Source organism: Dermochelys coriacea, chromosome 4, assembly GCF_009764565.3.
Source record: "Dermochelys coriacea isolate rDerCor1 chromosome 4, rDerCor1.pri.v4, whole genome shotgun sequence".
NCBI lineage: Eukaryota > Metazoa > Chordata > Testudines > Dermochelyidae > Dermochelys > Dermochelys coriacea.
In genome coordinates, this window is record NC_050071.1 from 55323993 (window position 1) to 55350621 (window position 26629).

Below are 26629 nucleotides of genomic sequence, written 5' to 3' on the forward strand. Positions count from 1 at the left end.
GCAAAATCTGGTTCGTTAAATCACCATAAGACGTAGCTAACTCTGGCCTGGGGAAATTGCTCCTGAGGCAATGCTTTCAGTGATGACACTTATTATAAAGACAAAGAAGCAGGGCACCACACAGTATAGGAAGTGGAGAGACCAATTAATCTAAGCTGTTCTATCATTTTAGCATTCATTCATTGCCAATGTACTGAAGTCACTAGCTCTCAGCTCAGCTCGGCAAACAGCACCTACAGCCTATAGTGCTCAATCCCATGGGAGTTATGATCTACTGAGTTTGCTTCCAACAAAGTATGCTATGGTTCTACCTTAGAGCTACAGGGCCAGATTTTGGCCTTTTTGCACTGCTCTGATGCACAAAGGGCTCATAAACCTATCTGCAATAGACATCTGGAGATCCTCCTTGACATAGGTGGGGCCGTTACCAGAAAACGTAATGTAGAGCAGCTCTAGCCTGGTTCAGGCACGTGATGTTGCCATCTAGTGGCTGTCTGCAGAAACAAACAGTAGTACTTTAGTATAGTTGACAAGGCCCTTCTGATTTGATACCAAAATTGCTAGACTGATCCCTGTTGATGACTTTGGAATCTGTACGAGTAAGAGGCAGTAATTCGTTAGCTGTCAAATAAAATCAATGAAACTCTAAAAGATGAATCAAGAAAGTATGTTGGTCTTAAAACTCTACAACAAACCATTTGACTATGGGATCACACAGTCCTAAACAATTCCCCAAGAAATAGACAGGATAGCATTTTTCTCTAATCCAAGATTTAGTTTGTGTGGCCTTGCCATATAATACCTGTAATGGTACATTCCCCATTTACCAGGGAAGGTTATATTAATTCTTATGGGAGAATAGAAGGAAACTCTACCTTTCTTGTTTGTCCCCAATGACCTGATCAAAGAGATTTCCCTAGTTTTAATGACCATGGTTTTTTTGTAAAAATTCTTTGCATTCAGAGGACATATGCTAGTATGTCCCCTAAAATGCCTGGGTAGAATTTTCTATAGAGAAACGTATTATTTGGATTTTAAACAGCTGATATTAAGTCAAAGAGGGTGGAAGGATCCCAGCCAAAGTAGTTTATTTTGAAATGCAGCAGATTAATAAAGAAAGTAACTCTAACAAAGGAGGTCATTCAAGGTTTTATCCTCTTCTTTCCTATCCCTTTCCATTCCTGCCAATGAAGAAACTATCAGTTTAATTACTAACCACTTAATTACATGAAGTAGAATGGCTTCTAAGCTAACTAATAATCTTTACTGATGGCCATGAATTGCCATAAACAAACCATTCATTCAAAATCCATATCCTAGTTTTCAAAAAGGCCTATAAAGTGTTTGCTCAGGGCAGACAACCTGGCATTCCCTTATCTATTGAAAAAACAAAGTTATGGTCCTGAAACCTGCTCTGTTTGTGATGTTACTCTGCCAAAGAGCTGATGGAGATTTCTGCTTACTTATAAAATTATACATTGTTTGCACCTCTTTCTTCAAAGCTCATTACTGAACAACTGGTTCCTTTTTTCAGTTACACACAGTCAGACAGCATGTTGCCACATGATATGAAAAAGATACAGAACCTAGAGTTTACTAGGATATGATCAAGGGCCCATTACAAAACCCCTATTGTCTACTTGTATGTAGAAAACATAGATCAAAGGACTGGCATTTTGTCTTTTCTACTTGTTTCTGCTACTTCTTTTTTCTTTAACATTTGAACAAACAGTTTCCTTTACTTAAATCCTACCTGTGATGTTACTGGTAAGTGGAGTACTAATTAGCTTTAGATATGCTTATGCTTTAAATCTTTTCATCTGTTGAGTTAAATCAACCTAGTGCCTATGGAGGCTTTACATGAGTCCTGAGACTGAATTTTGAGTTTTCTCTGGGTATTTATAACACACAAAAGACGTCAATTAGGGTGACCAGATGTCCCGTTTTTAAAGGGACAGTCCCGTTTTTTGGGACTTTTTCTTATATAGGCGCCTATTGCCCCCCCACCCCCGTCCCGTTTTTTTCACATTTGCTATCTGGTCATCCTAATGTCAATACAGGTACAGAGTAGCATAATGAAGGCCCCGATCCTGCAACAACACTGGCAGGCAGAGCCCTGCATCTGTGTAGAGCCCCATTGACTTCATCTGCACATGCTGTTGCAGGATTGGGGCCTAGGAGAAGTGACAGAAAAGTCTAGTAGAAATATTATTTCAATAAACAATTACAGGGATGTCTCATTATAAAGCTCTTCATTTTAAGGAACCACTTGATATGGGGGGAGGGATAGCTCAGTGGTTGAGCATTGGCCTGCTAAACTCAGGGTTGTGAGTTCAATCCTTGAGGGGGCCATTTAGGGATCTGGGGCAAAAAATTGGGGATTGGTCCTGCTTTGAGCAGGGGGTTGGACTAGATGACCTCTTGAGGTCCCTTCCAACCATGATATTCTATGATTCTATGATATATGCCTCTCAACTCCTTTCAAATCCATTTCAAGCTCTTTCTAACATTCACTCCATTATAACATGAAAAATATATATGTATCCCAAGTAAAGATGGGTCAAAACTAGAACTTCAGATCTGAAACCCTTCAGAGTCTGAAGGAGTGCATGATTGGATCTGAATCAGCTCCTGTGATGGTGGTCCCATGTCAGAACCAAAATCTGAAAGGGCCAGGGTTTGGAAGCAGCTAAAAATTCCACAAGATTTTGGCTTAAGATGGTGAAAAATCTCATGGAATCTGGTGATCTCACAAGATTTTTGAGACTGGACAGAAATCTCATTAGAGCTACTTGCAAGATACTAGTGCTGTCTCGTACCTACCTAACCATAACATGGATCTGTGTCTGAACACTATCTCTATCTTTTCTCTAGCCCCAATACTAGGCTTACAGAAAGGGAATAAGGACTCAAATTATTGCACTGGTGCTTGAACGGCTGACATTTACCTTAGCTACACCATCTTTACTGTTAGAACAGATTTTCTGTAAGACATTGTTTAATTTGTTAAAGGTGCCATATAAATATTTAAATAGCACTAATGTGGTAATAAAACTTTCTGCAAACACCTGCAATTTTTACTGCTAACATTTTAATTCACTTTCTTTCAGTTGTAAGGAGAAAGCTTAGGTTGGTTACCATGTGTGGCTCTGTGACTCTCACTGACGTGTTGGAGCTTTAGAAATGCTTATGTCGATCGGCCCCTTAGTTCAAGGCTCTAGTGATCAAATATACATCTTAGTGCTGACACGTTTGATAATGGACTATCCAATAACCCAAACCTGTTCCATTAAGCATTTTGAGAAGTCTAAAGCAACAGACACAGAAAATAAAACCCAACACTTTGTCTCTTTACTTTCAGGAACTCTCTGGAAAGAAATCTTTTAAACCAAATCTTAAAAAATAAAATAAAATAAATTCTTTGGGCTTGATCATGCACAGTGAGTTACTGAGTGTTGTGCATATAAGTGCAAGGTAAAAAATGATTATTGGTACAGGTAGTGCATGGGGAGCCTGATGCAGCATTAGTGAGAGAAGTGCAGTGTGGCTGCCAAGTTGCGCATGACTATTAAAGCATGGGGGAGAAGGCCTTGCTAAGTTTCTTATTAGAATGATAAGGATCACACTTCTACTTACATAGCCCCTCTAAGGGTCTGATCCTACTCTCATTGAAACCAATGGCAAAATTCCCAGTGACTTCAATGGTACCAGATCAACCCCATACAGGCTGATATTATACACTCATCTGAGTGCTCAAGTCTGTCTTCTCAGACACATCTGTTCTCTACTTACATCTCACCCCATTTGTATCCTATGTACTTGCAGCTAAGGGCTTTCAGAGCTGAGACTGTACCATTCAGCGTGGAAGACTATGGCTAGCACTACCCTTTAAGCTTATCTGCCCCCAAGTGCAATCTCCACTCACTCTTGTGCTGGAGTGCAACAATCTTCTGCACCATGCAACCACTTAACGGCATCTTTTTTTGTAAAATCAAATGCTTTTATACACATAGGTGCCTCTATTTGAGCCAACTATGGACTGTTTTTGGCTTAGCTCATGCTCCCCAACACTGACCATTTCTTCTAGGAGTGCAGTATGCGGGAATGTTATCAAATGGATAATTTCATGCACTGGATCTTTCCCTTCAATACCATGTTTACAAGCTGCTGCTGAAGGCTGACATCCTAACTCTGGAGTAACAAATGGAAATACCTATAAAAGGGGTCAGTTTGTATACTAGAGCTCCCAGAACACAATTTACCTTACTGAGGCCACAACAAGGGTTTTTTTTTTTTTATATTGTACTGTAGTAGGACAACTGTTTTGATAAAAGGCCACAAGCCTAAAATGCATTTCAAGTTTTGGGTTCAGTTACTGCAAAACATTTTGTCTGACTATGGACCTGATCCTCCACTGCCTTGCACTTTGGGTAGTCATTTACATCTGCACAAAGTGAGGGCATTGTGGTTGTGGAACGGTCTCAATCAATATAGGAACCCTTCACATGCACTTTTCAGAGGTATAAATCATCACACAAGGTGAAAAGCAGTGGAGAAGCAGGCACCATGATAGCAACTTTACCACTCGCGCCAGAGTCCACTTTCAATTGTTTTTGTCAGACCTTCTCATTTGCTCCTTCCATTCCGCTTTGAAGCAGCTCAGAGAACTAACAGAACTGTGGCACAGTGCATCTAGTCATGAGTAATTTGGTCAAAGAACTCTGTGATGAGTTACCAAAGAAATTACACACATTGTTTTTAACTTTTAAAAGCTATCATTATTATTCCAGTAGGAAAGAGGCATTTTTCTGGTTTGAGAGTGCCCGCAAATCCCATTAAACGTAACAATTTGAAATGACGATTTGGCCCACATGTTCTGTTTTGTTGTGTTCTATTTTACAAAAAATGTTTTTTTAAAACTAATGAAGGGATGATCTTGCAAACACTACCAGTGCTTCCTACTATGAGAAGTTCCTGTGACTTTAAAGGGACTACTCGCTGTAGTAAGCATTACGTCCATTTGTTGGATCAGGATTTTGTTCTGTAGGAAAAGATACTGACTGAAATCCTGACTCCAATGAAGTCAGTTGGAGTTCTGCCATTCAATGGATCCAGAATTTTACCCTTAAACACTGTCTGAAATAATAGGTTGGAGAAGAATGGCTATTAGACAAACTTTATTAACTTGAAACAAACAAAAAGATAATCTCCCCAAAAGGGAAAAAAAAAGTTTTATTTAAAATCATAAAAACGTAGTTCTGGAAGGGACCTCAAGAGGTCATTTCATCCATCCCTCCCATGCTGAGGTATGATTAAGTATAACTTAGACTATCCTAAAGAAACAATTGATTTGGAAAAGAGAGTCACATATAATATCTGCAGCAATAAGGATAGCAAAATATATTGCCATAGCTAGTCCACCATAAAAATACAAGAAAACCTAAATATTGATGAAGCTGAGTGGGGTGATGGGATGAGGCAATGTGCCATAAATTATAAAGCAATAATATGACATAGAGACAGTACTAATTCCAGGTCCAAAGCTCAAATTCAACACCAGCTAGCAAAATTTGGGAGACAAAAAGTTGTTCAGCTTCTCATCTCTAGATCCAAAACCACCTATGCAGTTTTAGTTTCCAGATCAGATCCCACAACAGCAGGGGCCTGTTTTCTGGATCCAGTTCAGATTTGGCTCAGGATGACTGAAATCTCATGAAATCATCCAGTCTCAGAAGACTTCAGTCATGTTGGATCAAACTCCTCCAAGGACAATTCACAAGATTTTTGAACCTAAGCCCAAGCCCTAGTTCCGTCTGAGACACAAACATCAAACCATAGCTGAAATGAAATCCAGATTTTGTCTAAACACCACCTCATCAGACTACCGTTAGCTCTCAAAAACTCCTCTCTTGAAATCTGAAGGGGACATGTTTCAATTTGAAGTCACTGGAACTGCTCAGATGCTTATAGTTAAGCATATACTTAAGCTGGACTGAGGCCTTATGAAGTTCTATGACTAAAAGAGACAAGCAGAATAGCCCAACGCCAAATCAAGGACCCATAAGAGGTATGCTGCAAAACAGTGGCAATTCTCAATTGCACCCTTTGAAGGCATTAAGTTTGAGACAAGCAGATAGCACTCAGAAGCAGTTTTTAGCTACTGCTACTAAATGGATTTTTTTTTCATGAAGGTAAAAACCTGGTTTTTAAATCTGGAAAAGCTCTTTTCTTTTCATGGTGGCTTAATTCCTCCTTTATACTCTCTTCCTGTTCCCAAAATAGGATAAAGAAGCAGCGATGTCACTGTCACTGTCAGCAGAAATTATAATGGCTTTGAGACAAGCCTCATCTAGGGAAAGACCATTATATTTTCATTAACGTAAATACCTTGGCCAACTTCATCCCTGATGTAACTTCACTAGCTTCAGGAGACTTACACCAGGGATCAATATGACCCATTCTCCTCTTTTCTTCATTTGAGAAAACAACATAGGATCTGTCCACATATCAATTTGCTAGTGTCTGTCTTGAATAGCTGAATTTCTGCAGGACAGGACAAGAAGTTAGACACAAACAATACTTAATAGTAATGCTTGTTTCTGGATCTTGGTTTTATTAACATCTCTGCTTCATTTAACACAGTGAAATACATTTTTATTGTGGTGCATAGAAAGGTAGGCCCAAAATTCCCATGACTATTGAAGGGAGTGGTATGCCTTGAGCCTCACTAAAAACACAAATCACTGCTTCAAGAGTTCAGTTGATGCCCTACTCCTGCATCTTAAACTATGGAGTATAGTAAGGTGCTGTGGTTAGTTAGTGCACTAGCCTGTTACCCTAAAGCTTGTGTTTCTATCACAAGTAATAAATTGTTTTATAGTCAGAGCCTAAACCCTAACGACTCTCCTTACAAAATCTCTGCCTAAAACAGCACAATTAGATTCTGATCAAAAAAGGACTGGATTAGCATGGACAGTGAAGATCAGTATTGAAATACATCCAATAAACTATGCAGCTAAAATACATAGCTCTTCCTTTGCTGTCTCTGTACCATATTACCAGATCCTGAACCAAATTTTTTCTTTCTTTCTTTCTCACCATCTCATAAAAACACACAATCTCCATATCTTCCCAATAAAGTGATTAAACTAAACATATCAGGGTACAGGGTGTCAAAATAAATGAGCCATTCCCAGCAGCCTACTATCTACTTATAATCTTCAACTTCACCTAATAATATATAGTAAAATTCTATCCAGGGCATGGTACTTCACAGAGAAAAAAAGTCTAATGCTAGATATGGATTGCATTCCGAAAACTAGTCTAATCCTACATCTGTGCAAAATATTCAAAATAAGTGTAGACTTGTACTTCAGTGATACAATAGCCAGTCTAATCTAATAGATCAATCCTCGGTTAATAAAATTGCAAGTCTACTCCTAGACAAGGAATAAAATTCTGTGTAATCCTGGACTCTTTACTTTAGTAAGAAAATAGCTAGTGTAAACCCAGATCTATGATTCAGATAACCATTTGATCCTAAACCTACACTTCAATAGAACAAGCAGTTAACTCCTAGGCTTATGCCCTTGTATCATAAAATAGTTTAATCTTAGGCTTTGTGTGATGAAAAAATATGGTGAAAAAAAGACACCTAGTAGTATAAGATCTATAAGGGAAAACCCCTACAGAATAAAATTACTTCTGCCTATTCACCATCCCCTGTGCTAGCCAGGATTACCACTTTGGTGCTAGGAAATTTAGCACCGATTTGCCCACCCATCGGCATGCTCAGTGTGACATTGAAGGTCTCATCTTCCTCACACAAGGAATCATCAATAATGATGATGCGACAGGTTTTCTCTCTCTCATACTTATCAAAAAAAGAAAAGGAGTACTTGTGGCACCTTAGAGACTAACAAATTTAATTTGTTAGTCTCTAAGGTGCCACAAGTCTCTAAGGTGCCACAAGTACTCCTTTTCTTTTTGCGAATACAGACTAACACGGCTGCTACTCTGAAACCTATACTTATCAAAGCAGATGATGCTGGTATGATCTTCAGGACGGGAGATGTAATCAGAATAGGATAACACAGTGGAGGGATTTGTGCCTGTGGCAGAGCCTACATGGGGGAGGGGAGTGGGGGGAGATGAGAGAGGGAAGAGAGAGAGAGAAAATGAATGAAAGGGAATCAGAATCTTGAGGAAAAACCAGTCCTTCTGTGCTGAAACAACAAAAAATGGTTTAAATGTATTTTATGCTGGTGCTGAAGTATAAATATGTTAAAAGTAATTACTTAAACACAGGTAAAAATGTGTTGCGTTCTCACAATTAACTGCATAAAGTGTTAATATATTTCATGACTGGAATAATATGCATGGAATAATGGGTAGACACTTGCATTTTTACTCCTATATGTGTGTTATCACAAGAGTAAAAAAACAAAACAAAAAGCTTTTTGCTTCTTGAAGTTACATTTTTTTAAGCTATTAAAACTCATTTGACACAACAGTGAATGAATGCATTCCCTTTGAAAAGTAATTTTAAGTCGCAGCATTGCTTTTTAAACTAACATTTATGGGTCAGATCCTGCAGACCTTATTCAAGCACGACTCTGATTTCAATGAACTTGCTCAAGTATAGATGAGAGCAGATTTTGGCCTATAACATATTAAACATTACTTCTGATCTCTGATGTACAGGATACTCAAATACTAGGATGTCAAGAGTATGTATGCAAAAATTAATATATTGTAATGAAATAAATCAACTATTTCTTTCTGTCCTGGCAAAAAAAGACAATTTTATTTTATCATCAAGTTGAGAAGTCACACAGGTGCTCTGCCTGCAAATGATGCCTGGATTGGACCTCCACATTGTTGAAAGCTGCTGATCAGTAGACAAATCTACATTAGCTACATTACATTAGCTCATTAGAACTGCTACATTTTTACTATGAACAAATCATTTAAGAGCCAATCTTGCATTGCACACCCAGAATGCTCACTGAAGTTTAAGATCAGGATCTCAGTCAAACAAATGGTAGGAATTCAGACTCAACTTCCATCTCGCTGTAATTTACTAGGACATAAAAATCACTCTGGCTGACTTAAATATATTTACTTAATCTAAACACTGTGAGCCAAAATTTAAGACTTAGATGCCTAAAGTGAGACAACTAAATCTGTATTAAACACCGTAAGTTTGCATTTCTGGCTGATTCTCCAGAGGGCTGAACAAACTCTCATCTTGTAGTGACACCATAGTCCCCAAAGTGCAGAACATGGTCTTTCATGTGTCAGACAGGTACATGTAAGTGAGACTTTCAGGGATAGGAATGCATTAGGATAAAAAATAGAAGTGAAGTGGAGGTTGCCATATTTAGGGCTTTGGATAAAACCCTGTTTTACTTGCAACCAGTTTGCTGGCCAAATAGAACAACATAGCAATTAGGGTAATTGACTATCTATTTGGGTAAACTGGCCAGTATTGCTAAGGCCAGACAGGTTGATAATCCACAGGGATGTAAAGTCCTAAATCACTGAGTGAGATTTTCTGTGCCCCAGCATACCACAAAAAAGTGTGTTGGAAGGGGGTGCAAGGGGAAATGCTAGTAAACCCTTGCAAATCTCTCGTAAAGGAACAAATGACCTTTGAGTCCTTGACTTTCTAAAGATTCCTGCCAGTCACTGAGCCTTTCTGACTAAGGAGCAAAATGGAAAGAAGACTTTAAACAGACTTTCTGAACTAGAAGTTAAAAAGAAAAACGGCTACAAAACTGAGAATGAGCTTCCATTTTTCCAGCTGAGAGAGCATGCAGGATGTTGATATCACAGGCTATGATTAGCTGATAGAGGACTTCTTTCTACATGAAAAAGAGTCTCATCAAAATCTCCACATTTCACTGCTCAGACTAAATGCCAGCATCTAGCTAAGCTTAGTTTCATTTATTAATGGTCATTGCCTTATCTTTATGAAATCTAGTCCCCTAGTACATTTTATTTTTCATCATCAAATAGTTATCTGGTATATATTACAATAGGCAGCATTTTGCCCTCCTCTGTCATCTTCCTTTTTCAATTTATAGTAAATTCAACAATAATCAGCTCTGACAGACGATCCAGAGATTACAGCATCATCCTGAGTGCATTGTTTATGTAGGTAAATTCTGTTGGAAAATTTAAGATTTAAAAACAAAAAAACCCTCTGTGATACAAATCTAATTCTCAGTACTCGGCCTCTATTTATGAAAGTAATTCCATATGTAGCATCAAATTAGGAATGAGCACAATTCCAGGAAACTGCATCTGGAAATCCCTGAACTTTTTGGGAAGCTGGGATCTGGGTCGGCATTCTGCAGCTGTCATCTACCCTTATAGGATATGTCTACATTGCAGCTGGGAACAAGACTCCCTGCCCAAGGAGACAGACTCGCACTAGCTTGGCTTGAGCTAGGACACTAAAAATAGAAGAGTGGCCTTTCTGGCACTGGCAGAGGCTCAGGCGAGTCACCCGAGCTCAGACCCAGGGGTTTGGGTGAGTGTGAGCTAGGATGCTAACCTGAGTATCTGCTGGTGCTGCAAAGCTCAGACTATTTTTAGTGTATTAGCCGAAGAGTCAGTCTGCTCAGGCTGGGAGGCACATTCCCAGCTGCAGCGCAGATATACCTGTAATGATCCACACAAAAATCTGGATCTGAATTTAGGGAAAGTTTGAATCAAAATCCGGATCTGATCTTTGCAGGTCAGGCCCATCTCTTCATAAAATGCCCTCTCTAATGAAGTAGGGTAACAACTCAGTTAAAAAAGTATTATGTTTTAAAGTACTGAGAAAAACATAATTTGTGGAATGTTCTATGTCCATTACCTACAGAAAAGAGAAGTGGAAATCAATACCTTTGGTGTGACAATTTTGAAATATAAATTCCTATTAAAGTATCACTTTAGATGATGTTTCATATACAATAAAAGAATTAGGAATCCATTGCCATGCAGTATGGTCCAAGGTCACTGAAGTCAATGAGACCACTCGTGCCTAAAATTAGGCACATTCTAAAGTACCTTGCTGAATCAGGACCTATATCATCATCAAAGGATATATAGTGAAATATTTTCAACTAGAAGTTTTGTTGTTGGTATTTCTGCTTCACCTACATCCACTGTGAAGCTGTTGTTAAAGAAATGCTGAATGGCACGGAAGAGTTTTGATTATCCCTCTGCTTCACTAGGACAGGAGAAAGGAAAATGCCTTTCTGAGTGTAATGAAGGGATTATGACACCGTTCTCCAATCAATCCACTATCTGGGCCCTGTATATATATTTGAGCAAGCTGCCTGAATCTCTCTCATTCTTTCTTTTCTTTTTTAAAGAAGCTTCCAAAATGCTGCCTGCCTCTGACTGAGTCTTATTAACCAACCATAAATTTCTCAGGATGTTTGAGACATTAACAGTGGTGAGGAATAGAGGTTTTACTATATTCTGTGGAAAGGGTCCATGTCATTGGCTTTTCCCCTGCAAACTGATGTATTCTTCCCCTTCATGGATGTAAAACTACTTTCTCCCTTAATTGGGAAGCTCATCCAATGATAAAGAGCTTCTCCATCAATGAAAAACTGTTTATCTTTTAAAAAAGCAAATGTGTAAAGAAAGAAATGTATATAAAGATAGTGGGCTGATTTTTTTCAATAAAAGAAACAGCATAAAAGTATGTCTGACAACTGGGGAAACCCCTACCCCACAAAGATTTAGACAAACAGATACAATCTGTGAGGCATATGCTGCCTATAAATGTCTTACTAACACTGAGAATAACTCTCCAGATCATGAAATAATTTCTCCTCAATAAACCATATGCCTTTGCTTTTTGACCATCTAGCTGAGGTCACCGGGACAGTGACTTCATTTTCTTTTCAGCATCCATCCAAACTCACGGTGTTCAATTAGCTTCCTTCATATGCTTAGCACAATATGCAGGGGTAAAATTTGTCAGTTTTTGTCCTTCCACACTGCAGAATAGAAAATTCTCACTCCAGTAATCAAATAAAGGGCCAAACTACATCTTTCCCTCACATGGAAAACCCATGAGAGGCTTAGAGGCGCCAAAACACTTTGTGAGGTTCTCCTCACAGAAGCTTTTCCCCTTGAGTGAGAGAAATTTGAGGGTTCATGGACGATAGAAGTATATTATCTGAATCCCAGATTCCCTGGATCCATGGAGAAGGAAAGCCCCAGTCTTGTGGAATCCTAGTTTGTGTTTGTCTTCTGCCTCTCCAATGCAACATGGCTCCCAGAAGCCATATGATTGTAAAGTAATAGTGTGCAACACTGGATCTGATCCTCTGAGGTGCAGAGTGCTCTTAACTCTACTAGGAGCAAAGTTGCTGAGTATCTTCCAGGATCAGGCTGACAGATTTACAAGCTTGGATAAAATAGTTCTGATCTCCCTCTTTCATGTAGTCTACATACATTGAGACACTAAAAGAATATTGCATTTTCCAATATAAAGAGGAGTTGCGAGAACTACACCTATACAGTAAATCTGAATCACTTTAAACCACCATATCTGCATGTGAAAATGTGTCAGTGACTGAATCGTGGACAGTCCTGCCTAATACTTGGAGCAACAGTGCTGCCTACCAGTTAAGAGTTGAATCCAGATGGAGCAGGTCCAGGAGCAAAGCCAAACGTGATAGTTGGGAGTCAAAGACCAACGCCTATGCCAAAAGCGTTGCAGTTAGAGGGTGGAGCCGAGGGTCTGAGCTGGGAGTCAGAGGTCAGGAAGGAGCTGGGGGCTGGACCAGGAGCATATATAGGCTGGGGCTGGGGCACAGGAGCAAGGCTAGAGGCAGTGGAAGCAGGGACAGGACCAAATGAAGCTGCAGGCAAGGAATGTGTTGAGCAGCCACTGGCCTGCTGCTGCTACTGAGTTTAAGTATCAGCCTCTAGACTCCAGCAGCCAATCAGGTGGCACAGTCAGACAGCTTAACCCAGTTTACTTGCCACAAGACTGGCTCTGCTGCAGGCTGGCCTCTGACACAATGACACTGAGAAAGCTCCATGGCAAAAGTTAGTGAAGCTAAAGCAATCTAATCTCTGTAACACGGCTATAAGCCAGTGTAATATTTGCATCTTGTCATGAGACCCCACAGCTGGGCTGACATACTTAACATCTGAAACTTCAACAGGCTCCTCCTTCCCAACAGCCGACATGCTTCACAAACACAAACCAATTTGCCTTACTGGATCTATAAATCTTTCAGCATGTGCCTTTGCAGAAATCAGAAAGTGTTTCCTAAAAGCAAAAAACCCCAACAACTCTCTTTATATATGCTGTTCACAACCTCTCCCACTAAGGTCTGTATAATCTGTGTAAGAAGGTATTTTTTATCATAGGAGGGGTTGGTAGCACAGTCTATTATTAAGGTTGTCCAACGTATATCCCATTATAAGAATCTATTTTCTGTTGTTTATAACTTTGACAAACTACAGACAATAGTCTCTTTCACTACACAACCCTGATTCATCCCCAAAGCAGGTCCATCCTATGCACTGAGTGAAGCAGGGGCCAAGTGAAAAAATAATACATGGTGATGTAATTAAAGATTGTATCATAACATACACACAAAGGGGGTGAATTATGGTTACACGGGAAACCTTAATTCTGGCATTTCCTATCTTTTGACTGCTTGACTTTAGAACCTGAAGAATGTTAATTTAATGTAGGTTTTTGTGTTTAGTAAGAGAAACATTGTGTGGTTTACCACACAGTCACCAGTATTTGGTAAGGTGCAGTTTTTAAGACTCCAGCAGATTTGTTTTACGGGCTAAGCTGAAACCACAAACGTATTTACATTCTCTCATTCTATGAGACTATAGCTATTATGACCTGATACACGTGAAATAAAGGCATAACTGTGAGGTCAAGGTCACCTTAGATCCCTGTACTATAGGTATTGTTTATGAATGTTCACTCAACTATCTGACAGATGAACTTCCAAGTTAAAATGAAAAATGCAAGCTAAGGCCCATATCCTACGAATTACTGTGGGTGGATCCCTTTACCTACACAGTCCCACCAAAACCAAATAGGGCTCCATGCAGGAATAGCGGTCTGCCTACACCGAGATAGCCCCATGGCCCTGATCTTTCAGTTAATTGTGTCAGCAATGCTACCAAATTATGCACTCTGGAATGTCCTTAGCTAAGCAGAGAGCACCAGAGGATTCTACAATCACTGAAAAGAATATTTTAAAATGTAAAGTGAATTTCAGTGCTGTATTGCCCAGCCTGGGGCATGGTCAATGGCACATTTAGCATACATTTCTGGGTTTATATATCTTGTAAATTAATTTCTGAAGTAGACTGATTGTACAAACTTTTGATCTGAACATGGTCACAAGCTACACAAACACAGTCCATTTTCAGCACACACAAAATAGTTTATCATGAAAAAAAGGAGTACTTGTGGCACCTTAGAGACTAATAAATTTATTTGATCATAAGCATGCATCCAATGAAGTGAGCTGTAGCTCACAAAAGCTTATGCTCAAATAAATTTGTTAGTCTCTAAGTTGCCACAAGTACTCCTTTTCTTCTTGCGAATACAGACTAACACGGCTGCTACTCTGAAACCAGTTTATCATGAGTGACCCTAGTAACAATTTTGTGTATTTAAGCCACACTGATCCCATTCCTGCAAATTTGCTTACATTTACACACTAAAGAGTTCCACTGATATCAAAGGAAGTACTCATGGTACATAAAATTAAGCATGTGGACCAGAGTTTGCAGGCCACAGAATCCATGCAATTTTGCCTTGGAAGAGGGGAAGCTAAACCACTGCTTGAAAGATGAAATAGTACTCCAGTGGCAACGAGAACTTCAGAAATATAAACAAAAACAAAATACATGTTAACTGTAATCACTTATTTTCCTCTATACTGTAGTATTAGATTCTGCATTTAATTTTATTAGTGATTAAAGCACAATTTTTGAAATTGGGCAGACTGAAGGCATCAAACAGATGATAACAATAGCATCTTGCTTAGAAAGCGTATACCAGACTTTTTGAAAACTATCCCTAAGATGGGCACTAGACAAATGAAAAATAATAGATAACTTGCAACCAAAAATAAGATCTGATCCAAAGCTTATTGAAATCAATGGGATTCTTTCCATTTGATTTCAAGAGGCACTGAACTGGCCCCATATTGCATAACATATATGTAAATTCATATTAATGAAGTGTCTCTATTACTCCATGTAAGGGCTGGCACAACATTGTATTTCTTTGTTATCTTAGTAGGTAACATACCTTGATATGTGCAACAAACGACCATTAGTCCTTGGCTGATATCTCCAGATCTCCTAACAGGGATTAACAGCTCACCAATATCTTCCTCTACTCTGTACTCCAGCCAGGGAATGTACACTATAGATTCTGGAAAACAGAAAGGGTAAGAGACAGAGTATAGTTCAATGCTGATGTCATTGATAAATTTGGTCAATAGAGAGGTTTAATCTGCTGCGTTAAATCCTTGTATATTTATGTGTAGCTGCATTCAAACCAATGGGAGTTTGACCTGAATCAGGATTCAACACAACAACTAAATCAAGACCCCAGGACTCAGCCCACGAACTGCCAGGGGAGCTGTGGGTGTGTGATGTTACACTCCATGTTCTTTATGAAAATATGCTTATGATATGGATATGACATAACAGATATAATTTATGCAAGATGGCTCATGTGAGATATCATTGGAAAGGTTATGATTTACTGAATGTGATTATCCAATGTGTATGCCTGTATCATTTCTGTATCTGAAGTTAGGAATATTGACCATGTATCTGTATTTCAAATGCGCTACTTTGGGTGTCACCCACAACTAGCCCTTCAGGTACAACAATGGAAAAGCCAGACAGGGCTGATGGCCCATTAGCAAAGACAATGGACTGTGAAACAGCTTAGTCTTCCTGTGGACACTCCAAACAGCCTGCAAGTAATGGCTGATAGGGCCAGGCAGAGACATGTGACCAAGTCACCTGGTACTGGATCTCACCTTGGAATGCCAGTGTTTTTCCACCGGAAGACAAAGAGTTCCCACCATACACAGAAGTTATATAAGATAGGGGAGTGATATCATCATGGTTCTCCTCTGCCTCCCCACCCAAAGAGACAATGGGAAACACCTGGAAACAAGAACTGAACTGGGGGGAAAAGAGTTGAGCCCAAGCTGGAAGGGTGTCTAACCTGTGAGTAATAATACCTGAAGTTTCAAGCTGCAGGCCAGTGCAGGTGGCTTTCAAGAATCTCTGTAATCTGCCGGAGACAACATTTAGGGTAAGGAACACTATTTGTAGCCAATTTCTTTAGTGAATCTAGCTTAGTTTGCGTGTTTTGTTTCATTTGCTTAGTAATTTGCTTTGTTCCATTTGCTATCCCTTTAGCCACTTAAAATCTGCCTTTTATAGTTACTAAAATTTGTTTTGTTTATTATTAATTAAGTTTATGTAATTTCTAACTGGCTGGGGGGAAAGCAAGAAGTCACGCATATCTCTTTTCACATTGCGGAAGAGGGTGAATGTTATGAGCTTGTGCCGTGCAGATTTTTCTATACAGTGTAAGACAGTATTATTTTGGGTTTATCACACAAAATGGGTGTGGACATGAGTCCTGGGTGAGTCCTCTCACACACAGCTGACTTCAGTCTGTGTCTGCAGCTGGGTATGGCCCTACCTGTGTGTGTGCTGCAAGAGGCCAGAGAACCTAATTCAGCAAAACAGAGAGAGGGAATCCAGGCTGGTGGAGCAGGATAGGCTCAGTTAAACCCTAGTTCATCAGGTGGCATCCCGGGGGTGGGGATGTCCAACCCATCATAGGGTGATTCACACTTCTCGGGATCATGAATTTTGTGTTACGGAATGGAGGAAGGGGAGCAGTAAATGCCACATACCGTCACCAGGATCCACAATTTCAACTGTTGCTATTTCTGGAAACTCAAGAGCAGCCATGATAGGATCAGACAAAATGATCTGGAAAGTTTCAGATGCTTCATATTCATCATCTATGGTTATCCTCACTCGCCAGGTAGCCGTGGTCTGTCCTGGATTAAACTGGACTTGTCTCTGAGCTTTCCCTTTGAAATCTTTATCCTTTTTTGCTGTTCCATCTTTAGTCCCAATACCCGAGTAAAAATTGGAAAAACTACTGACTTCCCAAAAGTTTGTTTGTGTACTGAATCAATTGAATAAGACAAGATTGTGGTTTTTTAACAAGTGTCTGCCAATTACAGATCTGGAAAATGTATTATGGGGCACATTTTAAAATGTGTTGCTCAGGACCTGACCCTGCAAACACTTATGGATATGAAGAACTTTATTGCATGAATAATTCCACTCATTTATCCAATGTGTACCTAAAACCTATATTAGCACATACAACTACTTCAGTGTATGGTTTCTTGGCAACTATAGATTTGAATTGAGCAGGTCTGCTCACACTGCAAAATTACTCTCATGCATAAGTGTTTTCTAGGTTAGGTTCTCCAGTTGTACCTACAGAAAATGTTACATGTGTCTGATGAGGCATGAAAAAATCTACATGAACTAATTGCATACTTGAGCAGTTACCTGTGCACATAAATGCACATTTTTCCTATTAAATGGATGTGCGCATATTCATTGCAGGCACAACACAGGCATCCACATTTAAAATTTTTGGTCCCATCCTAGCACAAATTAGCCACTACATAATCACAATAATGTCTTTATTGTAATATCTCTTATTGTTTTTTATTGATTTTGTGCTTGTATAGTTTAAGTTATATGGAATTCTTCCCCATTGATGTAATTTGTTCCCCTATTAGAGCCCTGAGGATTTCTCCCATTCATACAACCCTTACTCTTGTAGACCTACCCATGCAGCCACCAATTGGCCAGAGAGAATTACTTGACTGGACCCTTTTCCAGGAATCACACAATATAGAGATGGACAAACCCTACTAAGTCATTGAATCTGTAGTGTTCTTCCTACAGAAAATTTAAAACTAGACTGGGAATAAAACAAGTAAAGTGTTGTACGTACTCAGGTTTCCATCACTTCCATTGAGATGATATCCCCCCCAGCTAAGAAGGTTTTCCTTTGAGGTTGCACATGGATCCATTTAGTGTAAGCCAGAATTGTACTGATAGAGGATTTAACCCTAAGAAGGTTTAGACTGATACCTAAAACAGATGGCTAATGCTGTGACAGCTCTAGCGAACACTCATAAAAGACGTGTGACTCAGGAGAGAAGATAAAACAACCAGAATGACAGAGCAGTTGTTACAGTATGTGAGAGAAATACATACAGAGAGATACAGTCTCAAAACTTGAACATATGCTGGAAATCTAAGAGAAATATGCCACATCTGTGAGTTGTAAGATGCATTTTGCTTTTGCTATTTACTATCCTTCAAATGTGCCCATAGAGTATTTTCTGTTTCTGTATCAACACATTTCACCCCAGCAAGGAAATAACTTATTCCTGAAGTCCACATTTTCTTGACTGTGCAAGTGCTCTAGCTTCATACAACTGTACTTAAAGACTTGAGGAACTGGGTGTAGTGGAAAGATCAAGATTCTTGGATTCTCTTCCTGGCTTTGCTTCCAACTTACTGTCTGACTTTGTTCAAATCACTTGAAACCTCTCTGCATCAGTTTACCCATCTATAAAATGGTCCTCATAATGATGACTACCTATTAGGGGTGTCATAAGGCTTAAACTGATTAATGTTTGTAAAGTACTTTGAGATTCGCAGACAACAGCATTAAAGAAGTACAGTGTTTTTAATAAGAAACATTTTGTAACAAAGTGGAAGGTACCATATTTTAAACATATAGCATAAACCAACCTAGATGTATATTGCAGAGAAAGAGTTATTTCATTTAAAATGTAAGGGGTTTTTGCACTTCAATTTCCCAGCTGTAGAAATTTTACAGTTAGGTAAATCAAAAGAGCATGAGCAAACTAACAGACTCGAATTGTGAGTTTAATGAAGCAAGGCTCTATACCCCACTATGGGGTTTTGGTGTTCATTACTGTCTAAAGGTTTCTACACAGCATCAAATCAAATAGGTGGACTTTTTTTTTATTATGGTTTGACACTAGCAATTATGAAACACTTTACTTCCCTGGGATGAGAATAATGAGCCCCTGTCATGTTGAATCCCTTACCTGATTATGAGAGAATCTGATATCCTGAAAACTGCAGTATGAAATCGTTCCCAAATTAGGACTCCCAGTTCTTACACTTTATTAAATCAGGCATTCCTAAATATTTCTGCTCAGGCTAAATGGACACTGCTACTAAAATCCTGGATCTGAGGCACATGAAGTGCAAGCACACCTAGAGCAGAGCATCCATAGGGACACTACTTTAAAAAGAAGGAAGAGTTTTTGGCCCTCTTGACCTACACTTTTTCTAGTCAAAGCAAAGAGCTCTCTCATTCCTGACCACAGGCATAGGAACCTATTTGTCAAATCAATCCCTCCTGTATAAGAATGCATGGAAAGAGGAAAAATTACAATTTCTACATATTTGAATGAGTGGAAAGTTTTTGGAAAACTTCATAATCGGGAGGTAGGATTAGTTGCCAATAGCTAGTGTAAATGCCTGACTTTCTGAAGGATGATGGATTATACATATATTCACTATTACAAATTATGGTTTAACTGTAGAACAAATCTTTGTAAAGAGGGGTTTTTTCCTCCTTTTTCTACTAGTTCATTTAAAAATGACAAAATACCTATTAGCTGTTGCATCACATTTTGCAGTTGTGGGCAGTTGTAATAAAGGGCCGGTGAGAAAGGTTACCAATCAGGCCAACACAAATCATTATAATTTATTCATAGATTTTTAGAACAGAAGGGACCTTTATGGTCATCTAATCTGATCCTCCTGCAGAATACAGGTCTGAGAATTTCACCCAGTAACTTCTGCATCAAACCCATAACTTCATTTGAGCTACAGCATATCTTTTACAAAGATATCCAGTATTGATTTAGAGACTTCAAGTAACAGAAAATACACCAGATTCCTAAGTAAGCTGTTCCACTGATTAATTATACTCCCTGTTACAGATTTACACCTTACTTCTAGTCTGAATTGTCTAGCTTCAGCTTCCAATCACTGGATCTCATTATGCCTGTTTTTGCTAAATTAAAGAGCAGTCTACTATCCAAAATCTCTTCCCTCATGTATGTACTTGTAGACTGAGATCAAGTCACCTCTTATCATTCTCTTGGATAAACTGAACAAACTAAGCTCCTGTTGCTATAAGGCATGTTTTACAGACTCAGATCATTCTTGAAGCTTGTACCGAGGTTATTTTAAAACAAATAAACAGGTACGTGGGGGACAAGAGCCAGGATCCAGAAACCAAAAAGTAAATTGACGTATAACAAACAAACAATTATTATTTTCATTATCTGTCATACGTTTTCGCTTCTTCTTTGGAATTCATTTTATTCACTGTGGGATTTTCAAAGATCCCGAAAGAATCCAACTAGGCTCCCAACTCTCAGTGAAATTTGATAGGTAGGGCATCTGGGTTTAATAGGGGGCCTTTTATGCCAACAATAGTATCATCTACGCTGGTGTCAGTTCGTTGAGTCCCCTGTTCTAGCTCAGTGGTTCCTTTTTTCAGCTGCTTCACAAACTGCTCCTGCATAGGAGCTTCAACCTCCTGATTCAGAAAGCTGAGGAGCAGTGTGGGTTAGGGACTTTTTCAACAACATTTTCTTTGTTGAAAAATGCTGATTTGTCAAAACGGGAAACTTTTCACAGGAAAGGCTCAGTGAGTTTGGAGGAATTTCAAAAATGCTGAAACAAAAGTTTAGAAATTGTCTAAACATCAACAATTTTCACATTTTCATAATGAACAAATTTGGTTTGCTGGTTTGAAATTTAGAAATGTAAACAAATTATAGTAAAAATTAAATTAAAAATGTTCAAAATTGAAACAAAAACTGATTTTTCCCCCCAGATATTTGGTTCACATTTTTGTGTGTGAGAGATATCTACTTTGCATCGCAATTTGGAACAGGAAGCATAAGTAGCTAGCATATATTGTAAGGTAGAGTGGCCCGTTAACACCTCTGTAGTGATAGGACTAAAAGAGGAGGTTAGTGGGTTACAGTTTGTTGTAATAAGCCATAAATCCAGTGTCTGATTTATATGACTGCAGCGGTGTTAACGGGGCACTCTTCCTTGAATGGTCCCTTAGAATACATGCTAACTACTTAAGCTCCACCTTGCATTTAGCTATTAGACTCAGAACATCTTTCCGAGACCAGAAGAAGAGCTGTGTGTGGCTTGAAAGCTTGTCTCTCTCACCAACAGAAACTGGTCCAATAAAAAGATATTACCTCACCCACCTTGCCTCTCCAATATCTTTGGACCGAGATGGCTACAACTACACTGCACACATAAAGAGCCCTGTACCAACAATAAATAACTGTGGTGTCACTACTGTGGTCCCTGGATGTTGAATAGGCAAAAAACAGTAGCACCAGCTGCACAGTAGCTACTGATGCTCATAACAAAGCTGCCTCTCCCCCCATATGACATCTAAAACAATTACAAAGTAACTCACTGATGACTCTCCTAGGTATCCTCTGTGCTTGAGAGACACCGCCAGGAACTTGGAGTCCTCGTCTACAATGTAGTACTCTTGCTCCAGTGAAATCCAAGCCCAGCTCAAACGGAAGCATTGCCTCTTTAGCTTGTTTCCTCCTGTGATTCATGGGAATAACAGACACATCATGATACAGCACATGAATTCCAGGACAGGGCTAGAATTCTCTGAGATTGTCATTCAAATGTACTTGCTTTGGTATCAGGGCAAATGAGGAGGCTTTTTTTCCTCGTCTGGGTCTACTTGGGAAAACAAGTGCCCAAGCACGGAATAATCGAGTACCTTCCCACAAGCTCCCACAATACACACTAAATTCACACTCTACAGACCCGAAGGCCTGGTCAGAAGGCAGAGGTCAGTGTGTTTCAGTGTACCGGCTCCCTAACTGAGCTAGCCATTACTTTGCAGAAATTAGCCCTACTCCTGATAGGAAAAGTCTGGGAAGGTGGCTTTTCAAGGAGCCATGGCTAGGTCAGAATGTGGTGTCGCATTAATGCTGCTTTTGTTATGCCAATGTACATCATCGGCACACAAAAAATTGACTATTGTCTGAATTTACACATATGCCACACGTTTGGCTACTGAGTAATAAAGTGAGATATGACATTTAGAAGGGTGTGCTGTCTTCCAGGTGCTAAGATATGGGATGTAGACCTGAGGTTGAAAAGGATCCTAAAGGGAGCAGGAAAGAATCCCCTAATTATCCTTCATGTGGGAACAAATGATACGGCTAGATTCTCACTGGAAAGTATTAAGGGAGACTATGCTAGGCTGGAGAAGACACTTAAGGAAATTGAGGCTCAGGTGATCTTTAGTGGGATCCTTCCTGTTCGTTGAGAAGGGCAACAAAGGTGTGACAAGATTATGACTGTCAACAGATGGCTGAGGCAGTGGTGCTATAAGGAGGGCTTTGGGATGTATGGCCACTGGGAGGCATTCACGGACAGAGGACAGTTCTCTCGGGATGGACTTCATTTGAGTAGGGAAGGAAATAGACTTCTAGGATCAAGGCTGGCACAACTGATAAAGAGAGCTTTAAACTAGGAATTAGGGGGAGATGGTTGGGAGATGTCCAGGAAATCTCCATGCCAGATTTTAGCATTGAGAGGGAAGAAGATGAAGTAAGAAAGGATACTGCCGTGGGTAGGAGAATGTATATAAGGAGCGAGGGCGGTGTGGATACTAGTCTAATAGGTTATACTGGCTGTAGAATGACTGTGCCTAATAGGGTACAAAATGTGAGCGAGGCCAAACAGCAAAAATTAAGATGTTTATACACCAATGCGAGGAGCCTAGGTAACAAAATGGAGGAACTAGAGCTACTGGTACAGGAAGTGAAACCAGATATTCTAGGGATAACAGAAACATGGTGGAATAGTAGTCATGACTGGACTACAGGTATTGAAGGGTATGTGCTGTTTAGGAAAGACAGAAACAAAGGTAAAGGTGGTGGAGTAGCATTGTATATCAATGATGAGGTAGAATGTAAAGAAATAAGAAGCGATGCAATGGATAAGACAGAGTCCGTCTGGGCAAAAATTACATTGGGGAAGATAACTAGTAAAGCCTCTCCTACGATGGTGCTTCGGGTGTGCTATAGACCTCCGGGATCTAATTTGGATATGGATAGAGCCCTTTTTAATGTCTTTAATCAAGTAAATACTAATGGAAACTGCGTGATCATGGGAGACTTTAACTTCCCAGATATAGACTGGAGGACCAGTGCTAGTAATAATAATAGGGCTCAGATTTTCCTAGATGCGATAGCTGATGGATTCCTTCATCAAGTAGTTGCTGAACTGACTAGAGGGAATGCCATTTTAGATTTAATTTTGGTGAGTTGCGAGGACCTCATAGAAGAAATGGTTGTAGGGGACAATCTTGGCTCAAGTGATCATGAGCTAATTCAGTTCAAACTAAATGGAAGGATTAACAAAAATAAATCTGCAACTAGGGTTTTTGATTTCAAAAGGGCTGACTTTCAAAAATTAAGGAAATTAGTTAGGGAAGTGGATTGGACTGAAGAACTTATGGATCTAAAGGTAGAGGAGGCCTGGGGTTACTTTAAATCAAAGCTGCAGAAGCTATCGGAAGCCTGTATCCCAAGAAAGGGGAAAAAATTCATAGGAAGGAGTTGTAGACCAAGCTGGATGAGCAAGCATCTTAGAGAGGTGATTAAGAAGAAGCAGAAAGCATACAGGGAGTGGAAGATGGGAGGGATCAGCAAGGAAAGCTACCTCATTGAGGTCAGAACATGTAGGGATAAAGTGAGACAGGCTAAAAGTCGAGTAGAGTTGGACCTTGCAAAGGGAATTAAAACCAATAGTAAAAGGTTCTATAGCCATATAAATAAGAAGAAAACTAAGAAAGAAGAAGTGGGGCCGCTTAACGCTGAGGATGGAGTGGAGGTTAAAGATAATCTAGGCATGGCCCAATATCTAAACAAATACTTTGCCTCAGTCTTTAATAAGGCTAAAGAGGATCTTAGGGATAATGGTAGCATGACAAATGGGAATGAGGATATGGAGGTAGATATTATCATATCTGAGGTAGAAGCGAAACTGAAACAGCTTAATGGGACTAAATCGGGGGGCCCAGATAATCTTCATCCAAGAATATTAAAGGAATTGGCACCTGAAATTGCAAGCCCATTAGCAAGAATTTTTAATGAATCTGTAAACTCAGGAGTAGTACCAAATGATTGGAGAATTGCTAATATAGTTCCTATTTTTAAGAAAGGAAAAAAAAGTGATCCGGGTAACTACAGGCCAGTTAGTTTGACATCTGTAGTATGCAAGGTCTTGGAAAAAATTTTGAAGGAGAAATTAGTTAAGGACATTGAAGTCAATGGTAAATGGGCCAAAATACAACATGGTTTTACAAAAGGTAGATCATGCCAAACCAACCTAATCTCCTTTTTTGAAAAAGTAACAGATTTTTTAGATAAAGGAAATGCAGTGGATCTAATTTACCTAGATTTCAGTAAGGCATTTGATACCGTGCCACATGGGGAATTATTAGTTAAATTGGAGAAGATGGGGATCAATATGAACATCAAAAGCTGGATAAGGAATTGGTTAAAGGGGAGACTGCAACGGGTCCTACTGAAAGGCCAACTGTCAGGCTGGAGGGAGGTTACCAGTGGAGTTCCTCAGGGATCGGTTTTGAGACCAATCTTTTTATTACTGACCTTGGCACAAAAAGTGGGAGTGTGCTAATAAAGTCTGCAGACGATACAAAGCTGGGAGGTATTGCCAATTCGGAGAAGGATCGGGATATTATACAGGAGGATCTGGATGACCTTGTAAACTGGAGTAATAGTAATAGGATGAAATTTAATAGTGAGAAGTGTAAGGTTATGCATTTAGGGATTAATAACAAGAATTTTAGTTATAAGTTGGGGACGCATCAATTAGAAGTAACGGAAGAGGAGAAGGACCTTGGAGTATTGGTTGATCATAGGATGACTATGAGCTGCCAATGTGATATGGCTGTGAAAAAAGCTAATGCGGTTTTGGGATACATCAGGAGAGGCATTTCCAGTAGGGATAAGGAGGTTTTAGTACCATTATACAAGGCACTGGTGAGACCTCACCTAGAATACTGTGTGCAGTTCTGGTCTCCCATGTTTAAAAAGGATGAATTCAGACTGGAGCAGGTACAGAGAAGGGTTACTAGGATGATCCGAGGAATGGAAAACTTGTCTTATGAAAGGAGACTTAAGGAGCTTGGCTTGTACCCAGAAAGCGCAAGTAATGATTTGGCATTCTTATGAAATATTTTGCAACAAAAACAGAATACTTTGTCAGTTGATTTTGAGTAAACCAGCCAATGCTGATTCAGTTTCTCACCTTTCATGAACACTCTTTTACAGTCTGGCTTTTAGAAGTGTTGCTCTGCTCATTTACTGGAAATGTCATATCGTCAATTTTCCCTGGCCCTGTCAAAATTGTACAATAATATCAGCAGAGTTAAGGATCACTAGCCATAAAGCAGGATCTAATATATTGATTTCTGGTGTGCAATTTTTCTCACTGCTGTTTCTGTCACCATGCAAGGCTGATTCTTCTTTATCGTTTCTCTCCTTCTCATATGAGCCACATTCTTCATCATTCTCATTTACCTCTCCAGGAAAACTGGATGATTCTCCACCACTTTCCTCAGATTTCCATTCTTTATCTTCAGATAAATCTGCTAATTCCTTAATTTAAAAGAACTTCCATAATTTACGCTTCACTCCTCAATTTCTTCTGCACTGGGACGATTGCTACTACCTAAAGACTGGTCTATGTTGTTCTGTATCAAATATTTTCCTATCAAATTTGCCCCTTGTTGCAAATTAGATTGCAATTGAGCTTTTCGTTTCGTACTGAGCTCCTGAAGTCTTCTTCAGGGGCATCTTTTATTTTCTACGGGGGAACACTCACATTATTAGGGAGAGCAAAGCAGACATTATTAGGGAAAGTTATATTGTTGCGTAGATAGGAGTTTGACAGAAATCTCTGGTGTCTCATTAAATATGTCCTTTATTAATTGCTACTAATACTCTTCAAGTCTTAAAACATAAGTACACTTTTACAATTGCACAATAAAACAAGGTTCACAATATTGCAGCTGGGCTCTCACTTCACTTCGTTCTTACATCTCACTGACTGGCTGGTGATGCCCTGCCCCCTATATACCCACTAGGGCATGGCTGACAACATTCTAGGAGGTTTGAGGAAAATGTAGGGTTTTTTTTTAAAATCTGTCTGATCTTTTCAGCCATATTATTATTTATTTATATTGCCATAGCACCTCAGAGCCCTAGTCATGAACCAGATACATGCACTGCACAGACAGAGAACAAAAAGAAGGTTCCTGCCCCAAAGAGCCTACAATATAAGAATAAGACAAGGGACAACAGATGGATACAGACAGACAGTACAAGCAAACAATGAGGCAATACCGGTC

The 26629-nt window shown here is 39.4% G+C and overlaps 1 protein-coding gene across 1 annotated transcript in view; it reads right to left on the reverse strand.

Moving 5' to 3' along the window:
- Window positions 1-26629, reverse strand: part of FREM3 (FRAS1 related extracellular matrix 3) — a gene marked incomplete at its 5' end in the record, with an annotated part of 102308 nt that overhangs the window by 33884 nt on the left and 41795 nt on the right. The window contains 6 exon segments of the mRNA XM_043513278.1: window positions 553-621; window positions 7711-7874; window positions 8030-8123; window positions 15314-15439; window positions 16953-17210; window positions 21631-21774. Of these exon segments, the coding sequence (XP_043369213.1) occupies window positions 553-621; window positions 7711-7874; window positions 8030-8123; window positions 15314-15439; window positions 16953-17210; window positions 21631-21774 (855 nt within the window).